The following is a 16966-nucleotide window of genomic DNA, read 5'->3' on the forward strand; positions in this document are numbered from 1 at the left end:
TGTCCTACATATGTATTGTTTGACTGTATGTGTGTTATGTCTGGTTGTGTGTCTGCGTGTTTTTGGACTGAGGACGGGAGAAGCTGTTTAGTTGGTTTGTACATGTATAATCAGATGACAATAAATTTGATTTGACTTCAATACAATGGCCAATCCGAGACCCAGCGGTTCCTATTAGCCAATCAGAAAGTGAATACCATGTATCCTATCAGAGAATGAGCAAGGCACCATTGGTTAATCTAAAATCAGGGTGGCGCTGATTGGCCAATCAAAGAGCGACCTGATTTTCTCCTGACGAATGGATGATTTCGAAGAGCAACCTTTCATCCCACGTCTTTAAGAGAGAGAGGAGTCTGATGTCGAATAATATTTGATCAGCCCACGGACCATGTTGATTTCTGAGGTTGGGGAGCTCGGTCCCTGCACTGGACCGGGGGGGGGGAGGGCTAGGAACGGATGTTTGCGGTGCTTATGCCTGGCGGAGGGCATTCGGGGCTGTACCCGGGTTTCCGGTCCGTCCCTGTTATACTTCCGCCTGCGATGGGAGCTGAGGAGTTGTTGGCGAGTGCCGTCCAGGCGGTGAATAGGCTGCTGCGGCAGCGCCAGTTCCACGGGGCTCTGGCTGCCGTCAAGGGCTTCCGCAACGGGGTGGTGTGAGTTTATCGTGTGGGTTAAGCGCCTGGTGAAGGGGAGGGAGTGTATTATCGACATTAATAGCACTCTGAAGGATTAAGGGTTATCACTGAGGAGGACGTTAATTACACAGGATCACCTCCCTCCACACAGTCACACAGAGACTGTCAGTCAGACTCGGGCGCAGTCACTCAGAGACTGTCAGTCAGACTCGGGCTCAGTCACTCAGAGACTGTCAGTCAGCCTCGGGCGCAGTCACTCAGAGACTGTCAGTCAGACTCGGGCGCAGTCACTCAGAGACTGTCAGTCAGACTCGGGCTCAGTCACTCAGAGACTGTCAGTCAGACTCGGGCGCAGTCACTCAGAGACTGTCAGTCAGACTCGGGCGCAGTCACTCAGAGACTGTCAGTCAGCCTCGGGCGCAGTCACTCAGAGACTGTCAGTCAGCCTCGGGCGCAGTCACTCAGAGACTGTCAGTCAGCCTCGGGCGCAGTCACTCAGAGACTGTCAGTCAGCCTCGGGCGCAGTCACTCAGAGACTGTCAGTCAGACTCGGGCGCAGTCACTCAGAGACTGTCAGTCAGACTCGGGCGCAGTCACTCAGAGACTGTCAGTCAGACTCGGGCGCAGTCACTCAGAGACTGTCAGTCGGACTCGGGCGCAGTCACTCAGAGACTGTCAGTCAGACTCGGGCGCAGTCACTCAGAGTCTGTCAGTCAGACTCGGGCGCAGTCACTCAGACTGTCAGTCAGACTCGGGCGCAGTCACTCAGAGACTGTCAGTCAGCCTCGGGCGCAGTCACTCAGAGACTGTCAGCCAGCCTCGGGCGCAGTCACTCAGACTGTCAGTCAGACTCGGGCGCAGTCACTCAGAGACTGTCAGTCAGCCTCGGGCGCAGTCACTCAGAGACTGTCAGCCAGCCTCGGGCGCAGTCACTCAGAGACTGTCAGTCAGTCTCAGGCGCAGTCACTCAGAGACTGTCAGTCAGACTAAGGCGCAGTCACTCAGACTGTCAGTCAGACTAAGGCGCAGTCACTCAGAGTCTGTCAGTCAGACTCGGGCGCAGTCACTCAGACTGTCAGTCAGCCTCGGGCGCAGTCACTCAGAGACTGTCAGTCAGCCTCGGGCGCAGTCACTCAGAGACTGTCGGTCAGCCTCGGGCGCAGTCACTCAGGCTGTCAGTCAGCCTCAGGCGTAGTCACTCAGAGACTGTCAGTCAGTCTCAGGCGCAGTCACTCAGAGACTAACTCAGAGACTGTCAGTCAGCCTCTGGCGCAGTCACTCAGAGACTGTCAGTCAGACTCGGGCACAGTCACTCAGAGACTGTCAGTCAGCCTCGGGCGCAGTCACTCAGACTGTCAGTCAGCCTCAGGCGCAGTCACTCAGAGACTGTCAGTCACCTCGGGCACAGTCACTCAGAGACTGTCAGTCAGCCTCGGGCGGAGTCGCTTAGAGACTGTCAGTCAGCCTCGGGGGCAGTCACTCAGACTGTCAGTCAGCCTCAGGCGCAGTCACTCAGAGACTGTCAGTCACCTCGGTCACAGTCACTCAGAGACTGTCAGTCAGCCTCGGGCGGAGTCGCTTAGAGACTGTCAGTCAGCCTCGGGGGCAGTCAGTCAGAGTGTCAGTCTGCCTCGGGCGCAATCAATCAGAGTCAAAGACTGCCTCAGGCACAGTTATTCAGAATCCAAGACTGTCTCTCTACCTCGGGCGCAGTCACTGGGAGTCAGAGACAGACGGTCAGACTCGGGCATGGTCATTTGGAGTTAGAGATGGTCAGTTTGCCTCAGGCACAGTCATTCAGAGTCAAAGACACAGTATTTATTCTTATTCTCATAGTAACTCTATACTCTCCACAATTTGACTTACTCTAACACTAAATCCTTTAGTTTTGTTTCATTGAGAAAGTTGGGGGTACTTGTTAGTCATGGTTTTGATAAAGAAACCCGATCCAGAATGTTAATAAACAAGAAGTCTGTAGATGCTGGGGTCTAGTGCAGTCTGCAATTAAAATAAAAATTATGATGACCTTTTATTAACGACTTTCATAATTTATAAGATTATTCAGATATTGTTTTGTGATTTTAGTCTTCTCTATATGGTAGTAAATTAAATGCAACTACAATCAACTTCAGTATGAAAGTCCCTTTTTTAGCTTTAACCTGCACAGGAACTATTGAGAGGGCTTTGTCACTGGCCCCAGTAAGACTGCAAAGATAAGCATGCTTTAGAAAGATGTTCATGATTGGAGAAAAAGTCGCATGACGAGAAATTAACCTTATTAAAGCAGAATGGAATATGTAGAATAATAATTTTTGGGGGGTCTTTTTTAATTAGCCATTTTATATTTGGTTAAGTGCGTAATATGCTTTTTTTTCATCTTTCTTTTAGTCTGTTTGTTAAAGTTCTTTGTTTATATATGGTTTTTTCTACATATAATTATTACACCTGTATATTCCTTTTTATGTGTTTACTCCCTTTAATGTCTTTTACTTGCTTATTATCATTGAAAACTTAAAAATATTGAAAAAGATAAAAAACTGCAGATGCTAAATAAGTAAAATAAAAACAGAAAATTCTGGAAATGGGCAGCAAGTGAGGGCACATCTGGGTGTAATGTTGAGGATTGAAATCCCTTTGTCAGAACTGGAAGGAAGCCTAAACAGGCTTGTAAAGGGGGATGGGATGTCTTTGACAGGGAAAAACTGGGGTGACCACAGCTGGGGATCTGCTGTAAACCAGGTTACCTGATCAATGAGTGAATGGGAGCAACTAGCGCGGCAGAACATGGGCAAAGGAAATCCAAAGCAGAAGATGTGGCCCCAGTAGGTCAGGTGGCTCAAGGTAGCTTAGGACTTCACTATAAACAGCACAGGAAGCCGTGAGACTTCTAAGAGTGGGAGGGGATGTTGAATTAATGTGGCAGAAATAGCAAGCTCAGGGTTGTCCCTGCTGACTGCTCTGCAAAGTTGTCGCTGAATCTCCGATGTGGAGGAGTCCAAACGTGAGTGCTGAATGCAGTAAAGTAGATCGGAGGAAGGACAACTGAATCACTGCCTCATCTGAAAAGACTTATTGAGCCCTGAATGTTGAAAAAGGAAGAGGCAATAGGACAAGACTTGTCTCACTTGCAGATGCAGTGAAGGTGCTGGAGTAGGGAGGTACTTGTTGGAAGAGGAGAGTGGCCCAGAGAATTCCGAGGGGAATGGTGCCTGCGAAAGGCCATCAAGGGAGGAGAAGGGAAGATATACCTGGTGGTGGAATCTGTTTGAAGATAGATTCTTCAAGCAGGTTAGGACTTTTCGCCCTGGAGCATAGAAGAATGAGGGGAGATTTGATAGAAGTATTTAAAATTATAAGGGGTAAAGACAGAATAAATGTAGGCAGGCTTTTTCCACTGAGGGTAGGTGAGCTACAAACTAGAGGATGTGGGTTAAGGGTGAAAGGGGAAAAGGTTAGGGGGAACATTAGAGGGAACTTCTTAACACAGAGGATGGTAGGAGTGTGGATCGAGTTTCCAGCTGAAGTGGTGAATGCAGGCTCAATTTTAACATTTAGTATTTGGACTGGTATGTGGATTGGAGGGGTATGGAGACTATGGACTGGGTGCAGGTCGTTGGGAAAATAGACAGAAAAATAGTTTGGCATAGACTAGAAGGGCCTGTTTCTGTGCTGTAATGTTCTATGGTGTGAATTTGAGAGAATGATCTGCTGAATGGGAGTGAGCTGAGGAATGGGAAATGGAAGGGATGCAGGCTTTGTTAACAATAGGGAGTCACAATTCAGGGAGAAGGAAGATGTTTCAGAGACACTTGTATGGGAAAGTCTCAACAATAGAGCAAATGTGTGGGCAAAGAGGAACAGGGAGAATGGAAGATGGAGAAAGGTGTTGGTTACTATTAATTCCCCCTCCACAACCCTTGTGGAGGGTGGTTTATTATCGGGATTAATGCTCCACAGGGCTGGGAAGAGGATTGTCACAAAGATTAGAGTTCAAAATTCCTGTGCTGGCTGTGATATTTCCTGAGATCTTTGAAGATGCTTTCTTATTGTAAACCATCCTTCATTTGTGCGACATTTATAATCCTAGATTAGGAGTTTGGTAGTTCTAATTGTGATCTCCACTTGCATTTTTGAGGGAGAATTCATACCACGACTTTACATTTGAAGTGTAAGGAGTGCATCAATTTTGCTTTTTCTATTGCACTTTATTAAAATCTGAAGCACAGAGTAGAATTAATAAATGTATGCCAGTTTAGAAATTGTATTTCTGAAGATTTAGATTTGAATTTTATTTTTTCTGTTGTTTAAACCTTGATAACTGGCACAGCATATTGTATTTACTATTCATTACCTCCCTCTTCCATCACCCTGTCCCTTCCCTGAACCTCAGATTGATATTTTTCTTACTAGGAAAGCTTTAGATTGGCCTGTGTTGAACAAATCTAAAGATATAATGATTAAGAATGAGAAGTATTTTGAAGTAAACCTGACCTGTGTGGGTGTATCTGTGTGTGTGTCTATGTGTTAGTGTGTGTTACATTTTGTTAATAATAAAATGGCACATCTAAGTGCTGACTGTAAATCTCTTGCATGTTAGACCACACTTGCCTTTTGAGCCAGCTTCCATCTGTTTCCAGGTGCTATTTGGAAGTCTGGGTTTGCTCAGTTTATTTCTTGACCGTTTCTTTCCCATGGTCAGTGAATACATGTGCTGTGGGGAAAATTCCCAAAAAGGCAGGTTGTCCTGAAGTCAGCTTTCAATCCAAGACCACATCCGGTCTCTGATCTTTCATTTTACATGAAAACCACACATTGGTCCAGCCAATGTCCTCTGGAATTGCTAGAAATGAGATGCTTCCTGCCACAAAGTTTAAAAGGCAGTTTGGCATGTTCTTGCACTTGCATTTTGGGCTCTCTGGCACTGTCTGTTTGTGGAATAGGTGGTCATACTGTGCATGAACTGTCTGGATGCTGTTGAGGGCTATCCACAGCCAGGGACTTTGTTGTGGGGGTGAGAAATAGCATTTTTGTTCGCTGCTTTGGTATGTCAGATGGGATTACAGTTTTGGAAATGAGACTAAATGTAATTGATGAAGTACGAGTTCTGAATGCTAACTGAGTAATTAGCTGAGAATCAAGGTTGTCATGGTCTCTATAAATGTTATGGGTGTGAGGGAGCTGAGAATGTGCACTGAAAACCTCCACAACTTTCTGATCCTGCAGGTTTTTGTACACTATTGATTTTTTTTATGCACATCTTTTTTAAATTTCAAGGTATGGAGCCAAAATTCGAGCCCCACATGCTCTTGTGATGACGTTCCTGTTTAAAAAAGGAAGGTAAGGCCTCGATATATACTGAGTTTATGTCCTGACATTTCTAAACATGGAGCATTGTTTCTAAATAAGTTTCTCATATGGTGTCCTCTCACATAGGTTTTATTTCACTCTTGTGTCAGTTGGTTAATTGGTCACGTGGGTGTATTTGGGTGGTGAAGGCTTTTTTTAAATTATTTTTTTATTTTTCACACTGTGAACCATATCAACCAAAATACATACAAACATTTCCCTCTTAAATATACACAGTGGCATTTTCTCCCCTTTTTTCTCCCCTACCTTCCCACCCCCCTCCAAAACCAATAAACATTCAACATATACAATACAATAAAACCATGAAACAATGTCTTCACACAATGAAAAATAAACATGAAAAATGTGTGATCTACTTTTACACACTGGATCAAGTCATTTTGTCTTCTTATCATTTTATGGGGTGGAGGTCCGAGGCGAGCCCTCTCTGTTATTTTCCATGTACGGATCCCAAGTTTGTTCAAATAATGTGACTTTATTTTTTAAATTGTATGTTATTTTTTTCAATGGAATACATTTATTCATTTCCATGTACCATTGCTGTATTCTCAGGCTCTCTTCCGATTTCCAAGTTGACATTATACATTTTTTTGCTACTGCTAAGGCTATCATAGTAAATCTTTTTTGCGCTTCATCCAGTTTGAGGCCTAATTCCTTACTTCTTATATTACTTAGAAAAAAGATCTCTGGATTTTTTGGTATGTTGCTTTTTGTGATTTTATTTAATACCTGATTTAGATCTTCCCAAAACTTTTTCACTTTCTCACATGTCCAAATTGCATGTACAGTTGTTCGCATTTCCTTCTCACAGCGAAAACATCTATCTGATAATGTTGGATCTCATTTATTTAACTTTTGGGGCGTGATATATAACCTGTGTAACCAATTATACTGTATCATGCATAATCATAACCATACCATATAACCATTTACGGAGCGAAAACAGGCCATGTTGGCCTTTCGAGTCCGCCTTGTGTTTATTATATTTTTCATAGTGCCAGAACATAACTTTTCCCATGTTTCATTTTTTATCTTTATGTTTAAATCTTTTTCCCACTTTTGTTTGGGTTTATAGCTTATGTCATCACTTTCCTTCTCTTGCAGCTTGATGTACATGTTCGTTATAAATCTTTTAATTATCATTGTGTCTGTAATCACATATTCAAAGCTGCTTCCTTCTGGTAATCTCAGTCTATTTCCCAATTCATCCTTTAAGTATGCTTTCAGTTGATGGTATGTAAACATCGTACCATGAGTTATTCCATATTTGTACTTCATTTGTTCAAATGTTAATAAATTATTTCCCAAAAAACAATTTTCTATTCTTTTAATTCCTTTTCTCTCCCATTCTCTAAAGGAATGTAAAAGGGATTAGCAGATTTTGCATCATTAATAATTTTGGTATTTGGTCATTTGTTTTTTTTCCTTTCTAAGTGAATCTTCTTCCATATATTATCCAATACTGGTGAGCTTTTATATCATACCAGCTTTTCATCCCACTTATAAAATATATGTTTCAGTACCTTCTCCCCTATTTTATCTAGCTCTATCTTAGTCCAATCTGGTTTTTCCCTTGTCTGATAAAAATCTGATAAATACCTTAATTGTGCTGCTCTATAATAATTTTTAAAGTTTGGTAACTGCAAACCACCTTGGTTGTACCTCTCTGTTAATTTATCTAACGTTATCCTCGGTTTCCCCCCCTTTCCATAAAAATTTCCTTATTATTCTCTTTAGTTCATTAAAAAATTTCTCTGTTAAGGGAATTGGTAACGATTGAAATAAGTATTGCATCCTTGGGAAGACATTCATTTTAATGCAATTTACCCTCCCTATCAACATTAGCGGCAATTCTTTCCAATGTTCTAAGTCTTCCTGCAATTTCTTTATTAGCGGCTGATAATTTAATTTGTACAAGTGGCTTAAATTATTATCTAACTTAATAGGGTGGTGAAGGCTTGTGGGCCAGAAGGACCCTATTACAGTGCTTTCTCTCAAAATTAAATTAAACATTTCAATGTTTCTGGTGGTATAATCCCAAATAAATGCAGAGCATGTGCAATGCACTAGCCCTGGACAGGCACAGAGTGCACATCCTGTTTGGGCATCAAGTGCATCTTGTACTGTGGGAATACTGTGACCTTTTCTCCGATTTAAATAAATGTTGGTTCATAACTCTGTGTGTGTCAATGTGTCAGCTTATATGTGTGTAAATGTGTGTGTCTTTTTTTGTGTGTAGGAGGGAATGGGGGAGAGAGGGGATAAAAGGAGGCGGGGAAGAGACTGGGGAGAATGAATGATTCACATGGGTTTTTTGCTGGCCTAGTCTGAGTTGAAGCAGAAGCAAGTCGACAACAGGTGAATGTGCAGCATCCAAACGGACCATTGAGAACAACATGAGGGCTGCCTTATCCTTGGGGAGGATAGAATCAACAGTGGGGAAAGCAAAGGAAAAATGTTGCCATAATGCTTCTCATTGTGCATTCAGACTAGTAGAAAAACTGAAGGCCATCGCACTCGCCACCTATACTCATTCCCGAAACCTTGCCCTCTTTGTCTTCGTGTACAAGTGTGGGCTGGCAGCTCAGCGCTGGTGGCAGGGTGAGAAGGCACAGCTCCACTCCTTCGTGGCCGCATGTGTTGGAGGCTGGTTGGTGTTTGGAGACAACAACCACATCAACAGTCAGGTAATAAAAAACCTTCCATTTCAGCGTAAATCCATTAAAGGTGAAACTTCTGACAAACGTACCCTGGAGCTGGAAGAGGGCTATCTTTTCTTTTCTTTGGCTTGGCTTCGCGGACGAAGATTTATGGAGGGGGTAAAAAGTCCACGTCAGCTGCAGGCTCGTTTGTGGCTGACAAGTCCGATGCGGGACAGGCAGACACGGTTGCAGCGGTTGCAGGGGAAAATTGGTTGGTTGGGGTTGGGTGTTGGGTTTTTCCTCCTTTGCCTTTTGTCAGTGAGGTGGGCTCTGCAGTCTTCTTCAAAGACCTTACTCTACCTATAGGCTCGTTTTGAGCTGCTGCACACTAAAATTAAAAACAATTTAGTCATACAGCATGATAACAGGTCATTTTGGCCCACGAGCAGTGCTGCCCAATTTACACCTCTGTACGTTTCAAAAGGTGGGAGGAAATTGGAACCCCCAGGGAAAACCCACACAGACACAGGGAGAATGTACAAATTCCTTACAGACAGCACGGGATTCAAACCCCAGTCCCAATCGCTGGTGTGGTCCAATAGGGACACTAACCGCAACTGGCTTGAGTATATAATTTCACAGAATGGATCTGTACCAATGGTTCTCATCCTTTTTCTTTCCACTCACAGATCACCTAAAGGAATCCTTTACTAACCATAGAGCACATAGATGGCATAGGTGCTCTGTGATTAGTAAGGGATTATTTAAAGATGGTTTGTAAGTGGAAAGAAAAAGGTTGAGAACCACTGATCCATACAATGTACAGTAAAATCCCTGGTATCCAGCACCTACAGGGATTGTGGATGCTGGAAATACGAATTTTCCGTTTGATTGAGACTCACTCTGACAATGCCTAACTGGTAAATCTGCATTAAGAATACACCATTCAAAAGGCAAAAGACGGTGTAAAATGTAAAGTAAATTGAAATAAATTCAGTATTGTAATCTTTAATTATGTAAAGTTTACTGTAATCAAGTAATTCCCATAACTTCTAAAATTTAAGTTCGAAACCTAATCGCTGGTGCTGTAACAGTGTGGGGCTAGCTGCTATGTAATCACGCCGCTGTCACAATTAACTCCCTCCCCTAAGTTTGTAATAAAGCCTTATTAATATACACTGATAATATGAATACAGGCAGGGATAGGGTGACACTTGGGGAGAGTCATCCCAGCAGCGAGTGGCATCACCCAGTTCTTCAACCTGGGCACCAGTGTTTTATTCAAACACAACTTTATTTCAAGCAGCTGATGTGGGCGGGGCACAACCTGGGCACTTTGCTGGCTGAATGTTTGCTCGCATCTTCACCAAGGGGTTGTGTGTTGCTTCGGAGAACATTACAATGTTAAACTTTTATTTAAAACTCTATATCTATTTATTTACTTATTTTCTCAACCCTTTTTTTTGCCAGTTGCTTAAGTTTCTGGTTGATTGGGTAATGGGGGTTTTCACTGTACTCTTTGTAAATATGCAATTAAAATGTCCTGGCCAGTACTTAAATCCACAATGAACAATATAAACATGACCATTTTTTTTTGTTGCTTAAATTCTCTCATTGCTGTTTGAAAGAGTTTACTGCCTGCACTTAGAAACAGAACATTTCAGCACAGTGTGAGATTTTCAGACCAAGATGTTATGCTGACCTATATAAACCTACTCAACAAGCTAAACCTTCCCAACCTTTCACCATAGCCCTTATTTTTCTTGCATCCATGTGCCTGTTTAAGAATCCTTTAAATGTCTCTTTTGTACCAGCCTCTACCACTGCCCCTGGCAACTCATTCCAGGCACCCACCACTCTTTGTGTTAATGCCTTGATCAGTGTTGCTCTCTTGTTTATTTGGAGTGCTGTGTGCAGTTTTGGTCACCTAACTACAGGAAAGATATCAATAAGATTGAAAGAGTGCAGAGAATATTTACTAGGATATTGCCCAGACTTCAGGAACTGAGTTATACGAAAAGGTTAAACAGGACCTTATTCCCTGGAGCATAGCAGAATGGGGGAGATTTGATAGAGGTATTTAAAATTATGAGGAGTATAGACAAAATAAATGTCGTTAGGCTTTTTCCATTGATGGTAGATGAGATACAAACCAAAGGACATGGGTTAAGGGTAAAAGGGAAAAAGTTCAGGGGGAACTTCTTTACACAGTGTGGAACGAGCTGCCCAGCTGATGTGGTAAATGTGGGCTCAATTTTAACAATTAAGAAGAATTGAACAGGTACATGGATGGGAGGGGCTTGGAGGGATATGGACTGGGTGCAGGTCAGTGGGATTAGGCAGAAAAATAGTTTGGTGCAGACTAGAAGGGTTGTTTCTGTGTTGTAAGGTCTAATGTATTTAAGGTGAGGGAGATAGTTTAAAGGGGAACCTGACAGGCACCTTTGTCACACAGAGTTCATTCAATCATTCAGCATTCTCACTGCCTGTGGGAAGATCCTGTTCCTCAGCCTGGTGGCACTGGCTCTGTTACTCCTTATTTCTTTACTGACGAGTGTAGCTGGAAAATGCTGTTAGGCCTATTGCCATGTGGGAAAGCTCTAGGGCTATGGATATCTGACATTGAATAAACACTTGTCACCTCTCTCCACTCTGTTCCCTAACAGATAAACATGTACCTGTTGTCTCGTGTGCTCTTTGGACTCTCACGACTGGCTGTCGAGAAGGGTTACTTCCCAGAGACTAAGCGGGACCCATTCCCGCTGTTTGCCACGTTGGTGTGGGGTCTTGTCCTGTGGCTGTTCGAATACCATCCATACACCCTGCAGCCATCGCTTCAGTCATCTATGACCTACCTCTATGATGACAGCAATGTTTGGCACAATTTAACGGACTTTCTGGTTTACAACAAAAAGAGGACTGATAAATGAGAAGAGAAAAACTGAAGCAACTTCATTTCTGGCTGGACAACACCTTCAGATTTATGTTGATGATCTCCTTTGCCTGAAGATCTCCTTTACTAAATGTTATTTGCACTTGGGCTCATGAGTCTCTCACAGCACTGACACTGACAATTTGTGTGTATTTGTAGATAAGTTACATTCCAAAGGAGAAAGTCTAAGCACAGTAGGCAATGTGCTGCCATACCCTCTACTAACCTGGTGTCCTCAGCAATATTTGCTTCAGTCCTGCATTCCTGCTGCTGTTGTGGCTCACTAACGTTGCTTTAGGTTTCACTTGGAGTTAACGCTGATTGTAGAACTGAGTACAGAGTTAGTGGTTGGGGTGGGGATAGAGGATTGTTGAATAGGGAGCCGGATCTAATAACTCTTTGGGAGAATTTCATAGTTGTTCTACTTCATGTACCTGAGCTCTTTAACCATTGTAATATGTTTTGTAGCTCCTGTCCCTCACCCACACCCCCACTCCATCCTCTCTTATCCCCGCCCCACCCTCCCCAAAACCTACCTCTAGATGTCAAATTAGATTCCCTAACCCCTGAAGCACTGAGGATGTTTAAAGGAATTAAATAAACTCGTTGCAAAACACGAAAGTCTGCAGACACTGTGATTGAAGTAAAAGTGCAGTGCAGAAGAAACTCAGCAGTGTACTTCATGTTGCAAAGATAAAGAAACATGGCCAAAGGCTTGAGCCCTTCAAGGTATCTATGGAAAAGAAAAAGATATATTAACAACTTTTCAGGCTTGAGCCCTTTGTCAAGGCCTTGATGAAGGGCTCAACCCCAAAACATTGCGTTGTCTCCGCTCCATCCTCAACATTCATCGGAGCGACTTCATCTCCAACATCGAAGTACTCGAGATGGCAGAGGCCGACAGCATCGAATTCACGCTGCTGAAGATCAAACTGCGCTGGGTAGGTCACGTCTCCAGAATGGAGGACCATCGCCTTCCCAAGATCGTGTTATATGGTGAGCTCTCCACTGGCCACCGAGACAGAGGTGCACCAAAGAAGAGGTACAAGGACTGCCTAAAGAAATCTCTTGGTGCTTGCCACATTGACCATCACCAGTGGGCTGATATCGCCTCAAACCATGCATCTTGGCACCTCACAGTTCGGCGGGCAGCAACCTCCTTTGAAGAAGACCGCAGAGCCCACCTCACTGACAAAAGACAAAGGAGGAAAAACCCAACACCCAACCCCAACCCACCAATTTTCCCTTGCAACCGCTGCAACCATGTCTTGTCAGCCACAAACGAGCCTGCAGCTGACGTGGACAATTCCCCTCCATAAATCTTCATCCGCGAAGCCAAGCCAAAGAAAGAAAGAAAAAAAAGAAATAGCAAGTTAGAATCCTTCCAAAATTATCAAGCACAGTTTAACTTTACCCCCTCCCCCCCCCCCAGCTCCAATAATCCAAGCTATTGGCGCCAATCCTCCCTGCCATTTTGAGATGTGCCCAATGCTCTCACCTCTCTCCCTTTCTTTGAGCTCCCCATATTCATTCTTACTTCTAATGTACATTCATCTTTAAACTAGTGAACTGATGTGGACTCAAGGCCAATATGGCCTGTTTCCGCTCCATAAATGGTTATATGTATCTTTATCTTTGTTGTATAAAGTACATTGTTAGATCTGCTGAGTTTCTCCAGCATCGTGTTTTTATTTTAATTAAACATATTGATGATGTCTCAACTGAAATGTGATTTTCCCAAGTACCCCCTCTGTTTCCAACAACTATTCCATGTTCTCCCAGTGACTGAGGCCATGTGTTTTCTCCTGGCTGGTGTCCATGACTAATCTTCACGATAATGGTGCGTCTACTGTGACAACTAGAGAAGTACTTTGACTTAGATGAGAACCCCTTGGGTAAAATGTGCTGCAGTAATACAGATATTTTAAAAAAAAAGTGATTCTGAGTACAAGTAGATTTTCCACTGGCAGATCATTTATTTCCCAGCCAAAACTGCACACAGATTTAGTTGCTACTCCTAGAATCAGCAAAAGAATTCTGCCAACTGGAAGTAGTTGGTTCACACTTCTAGTAATTTTGTAGCTACTGAAATTGTTGAATTTGTTTATATGTTATAGGATCATAATTTACAGCACAGAAGCAAGTCCTTCACCCAGTTTGTCCATACCAACCAAGTTCTCTACCTGAACTGCCCATTTGCCTACATTCGGCCCATATCCATCTGAACCAGCCACCTCTCCCCTCTGGGGGACCACAGCACATTTAACTAAAAGCCTTGTTTTCACCTTGTGTAGCATAAATATTTTTAAATGGTTTTTATGCAGTCAGTAGGGACTTGACTGCTTCATAGGGAAGGGGCCCCATAAACTTTGACCAGAGTCCAGTGTGGGGTGGGGGGAGGGCCTTAGCAAAAAATAGGTTGAGAAAGGCTGAACCAATGTACCTGTCTCATTGACTAAAACATTGCAGTTATACCTGCATCTAGCAGTTCCTCTGGCATCTGTACATTATACTTTTGTGTATATGACAATAAATTCTCAACATCATGTTAAGAATTTTTTTTATAAGCATCTTCAAAGCTTTGCTAGTCAATGGATTTGGTAACTTTTTCATGATAGTTCTATTTGCTCATTTTATTAGAGAAGACACTTGGTGAAGATCAATGGGTAAATTTTCAAAGTTCGTTATAGACATGTTGCTTATGTAGGAAATCATTTTCAGAATTAGTGTTGCAATCACGTCTCCTGAATATATAAGAATTGACCTTCCCAGTAGGAATATCAAGATGATGGTGCTTTTTGATGGCAAATAATGAATAAGTTTAGGCAGGGGTGAAATTAATATTGCTTACCTTGTTTTCATGAAGAGTTCCGAAAATGGTCAAATCAGCTTCTATTAGTGGATCGAACTTTGTTATCTCTTGGCAACCGGATCCTTGACTTCCTCATCAGAAAACCACTGTCAGTGCAGATCGGTAACAACGTCTCCTCTTTGACAATCAACACTGGCGCACCTCAAGGATGCGTGCTTTGCCCACTCTTCTTCTCTCCCATAACTGTGTGGCCAGGCACAATTTAAATGCTGTTTACAAATTTGTCGATGACACCATGATTATCGATAGAATCACTCTAGCCCAAGACGGCAATGAGGAAGCATACCAGAGTGAGATAGATCAGCTCATTGAGTGATGTCACAACAGCAACCTTGCAACATTAGCAAAACTAAGGAGCTGATTGTGGACTTCAGGATGGGGAAACCAGGAGAACACAAACCAGTCCTCATTGAGGGATCAGCAGAGGAGAGCGTAAAGAACTTCAAATTCCTGAGTGTCAACATCTCAGAAGGTCTATCCTGGGCCATCATGTCGATGCAACCATGAAGAAGGCACACCAGTGACTTCATGAGGAGTTTGAGGAGATTTGGTATACCACCAAAGACTTGCAAATTTCTACAGGTGTACCATGAAGAGTATTCTGACTGCCTCACTCTCTGGTATTGAGTTGTCAGTGTGTAGGACAGAAAATGGCTACAGAGGGTTGCAAATTCAGTCAGTAACATCATGGGCATTCGTCTTCATTCCATTAAGGACATCTTTAAGAAGCAGAGTCTCAATAAAGCAGCCTCTATCATCAAGGACCCTCCCAGGCCATGCTCAATCCTCACTGCTACCATCAGGAAGAAGGTACAGGAGCTTAAAGGCAAGCACCCAGTGGCACAATGAGAGCTTCTTCCCCTCTGCCATCAGATTTCTGAACGGACAATAAACCACACACACTACCTCATTTTCTTTCCTTTTTTTGCATTAATTATTTCTTTTTAAATAGTGCATTTTTGGAAATTAATTCATATCAATTTTTGTATCTGTAATGCTAAATACTGTTGCCGCAGAACAGCAAATTTCGCCACATATGTTCATGGCAATAAACCTGATTCTGATTCTAAAAGGGCACAGCCCTGTACAATGGCTGTCTCTTTTTAGGTGGAGAAAGTGGGACACCACACTTCCAAGTAGTTTATCTCGGTCAGTTGGCCAACTCTAGCCCAAGAACAAGTCACCATTAAAGTCTTAATGCTAGCCGCATTATCGCACAGTTTCCTGCAATCCTTCAAACTCCAAGGCTTGAAGATACTGACGTGGCTTGAAGCAGTGGACAAATTTATTCTGAGTAAAGTATGGGCATTGCTGGATGCTTATCACCTTTTATGGGGCTTCAACCAGTTTAATGAAATTACAACAGTTCTGAGTAACTCGTGTTATTGCTTGAAAATAGGAGTAAAATAACGAGAGCCATTTTATAAACCAGTGTCTTGCTGCTGTAGTATTCACGCTACGCTGGAACTGAGCCTCTGCCTGCTTGAAACACACATGTGGCTGCAACACCCAAAACATTGGGAGCCTGAGAGAGACCATGTTGATGGTTGCTGGCTCTGCTTGATCCTCCATCTTTGAGTCCAACAGCCGGTTGGACTTGCCGGGGTCACCAATGTAGCGTTCACATTATGTGTGTGTGGAGAAGAATGACACACACACTGAAGCCTTGGAAGACGAGACTGGTTTATTGCTCTGGCCGTCATACTGTATGGGTCCTAGGCCTGAGATTGGTTGGCGTTCCCATCAGTGCTCCCCATCTTTCCACCGTGCAGAGGTTACCTGGGACGATGGCTGGTGTCACCCCCAGGTCTGTGCGGTTTCCGCATTTGTCGGCCATTTTGCAAGCTGGTCCGTGTCTCCGTGCACGGGCTGCTACACTGCCTTATTATATCATGAAGTTGAGGAGTGACAAAGCAACTGCTTGTTTGGTGAAATTAAGTTTGTGCGTTCTCCCCGTGTGGGTTTTCCCTGGGAGCTCCGATTTCCGCCCACCGTTCGAAATGTACCAGGAGTGTAGGTTAATTGAATGTAAATTGGGTGGCACGGGCTCGTGGGCCAAAATGGTCTGTTTCCGCACCATGTGTCCAAATGTCTAAAGTGTCTAAAAATGTAAAAATGTCTATTGCAATATTCCCATAGGACTTTCCAGTAGTTCCGTAGTTATTAAGGTAGTTGCTTTGGATTTTCTTTGCAGTATTCTTCATTCTCACCCGCAAACATGCAGTGAGTTTATTATCGATAATTGCAGAGAATGTATAAAAGAGGAATGGGTCATCTGATCTTTGCTGATAATCTGAACCCCCTCTCAACTGACTTTATTTAAAACACTCTGCCATATTCTTTATGCAGGGTTCCCTTATCTCAATAGAATGAGGAAGACCTAGGTTTAATCATCAGCTGAAACTCAGAAATGCTGGAGGAACTCAGCCAATCTCGTAGCATCCATGGGAGGTAAAGATATATTACCAATGTTTCAGGCTTAAGCCCTTCTTCAAGTTGTGAGCAAAAAGCAGGCAGG

At 43.2% G+C, this 16966-nt stretch overlaps 1 protein-coding gene across 1 annotated transcript; it reads left to right on the forward strand.

Annotated features, from left to right (window-relative positions):
- The first annotated feature begins 513 nt into the window (after window positions 1–513).
- Window positions 514–14122, forward strand: pxmp4 (peroxisomal membrane protein 4). Its single transcript, XM_069884299.1, has 4 exons — window positions 514–653; window positions 5910–5972; window positions 8491–8689; window positions 11311–14122. Exons 1-4 carry the CDS (start codon window positions 541–543, stop codon window positions 11572–11574), a joined length of 639 nt encoding a protein of 212 aa, XP_069740400.1. The 5' UTR covers window positions 514–540; the 3' UTR covers window positions 11575–14122.
- The last annotated feature ends 2844 nt before the right edge of the window (window positions 14123–16966 follow it).

Source organism: Narcine bancroftii, chromosome 6 (assembly GCF_036971445.1).
Source record: "Narcine bancroftii isolate sNarBan1 chromosome 6, sNarBan1.hap1, whole genome shotgun sequence".
NCBI lineage: Eukaryota > Metazoa > Chordata > Chondrichthyes > Torpediniformes > Narcinidae > Narcine > Narcine bancroftii.

Excerpts from the sequence above, each read along its gene's own strand:
- pxmp4 (XM_069884299.1), top strand. The coding sequence starts at position 541 with ATGGGAGCTGAGGAGTTGTTGGCGAGTGCCGTCCAGGCGGTGAATAGG. Across the intron at positions 654-5,909 it reads GGCTTCCGCAACGGGGTGGT|GTATGGAGCCAAAATTCGAG; the intron begins GTGAGTTTATCG and ends TTAAATTTCAAG. Across the intron at positions 8,690-11,310 it reads ACAACCACATCAACAGTCAG|ATAAACATGTACCTGTTGTC; the intron begins GTAATAAAAAAC and ends GTTCCCTAACAG.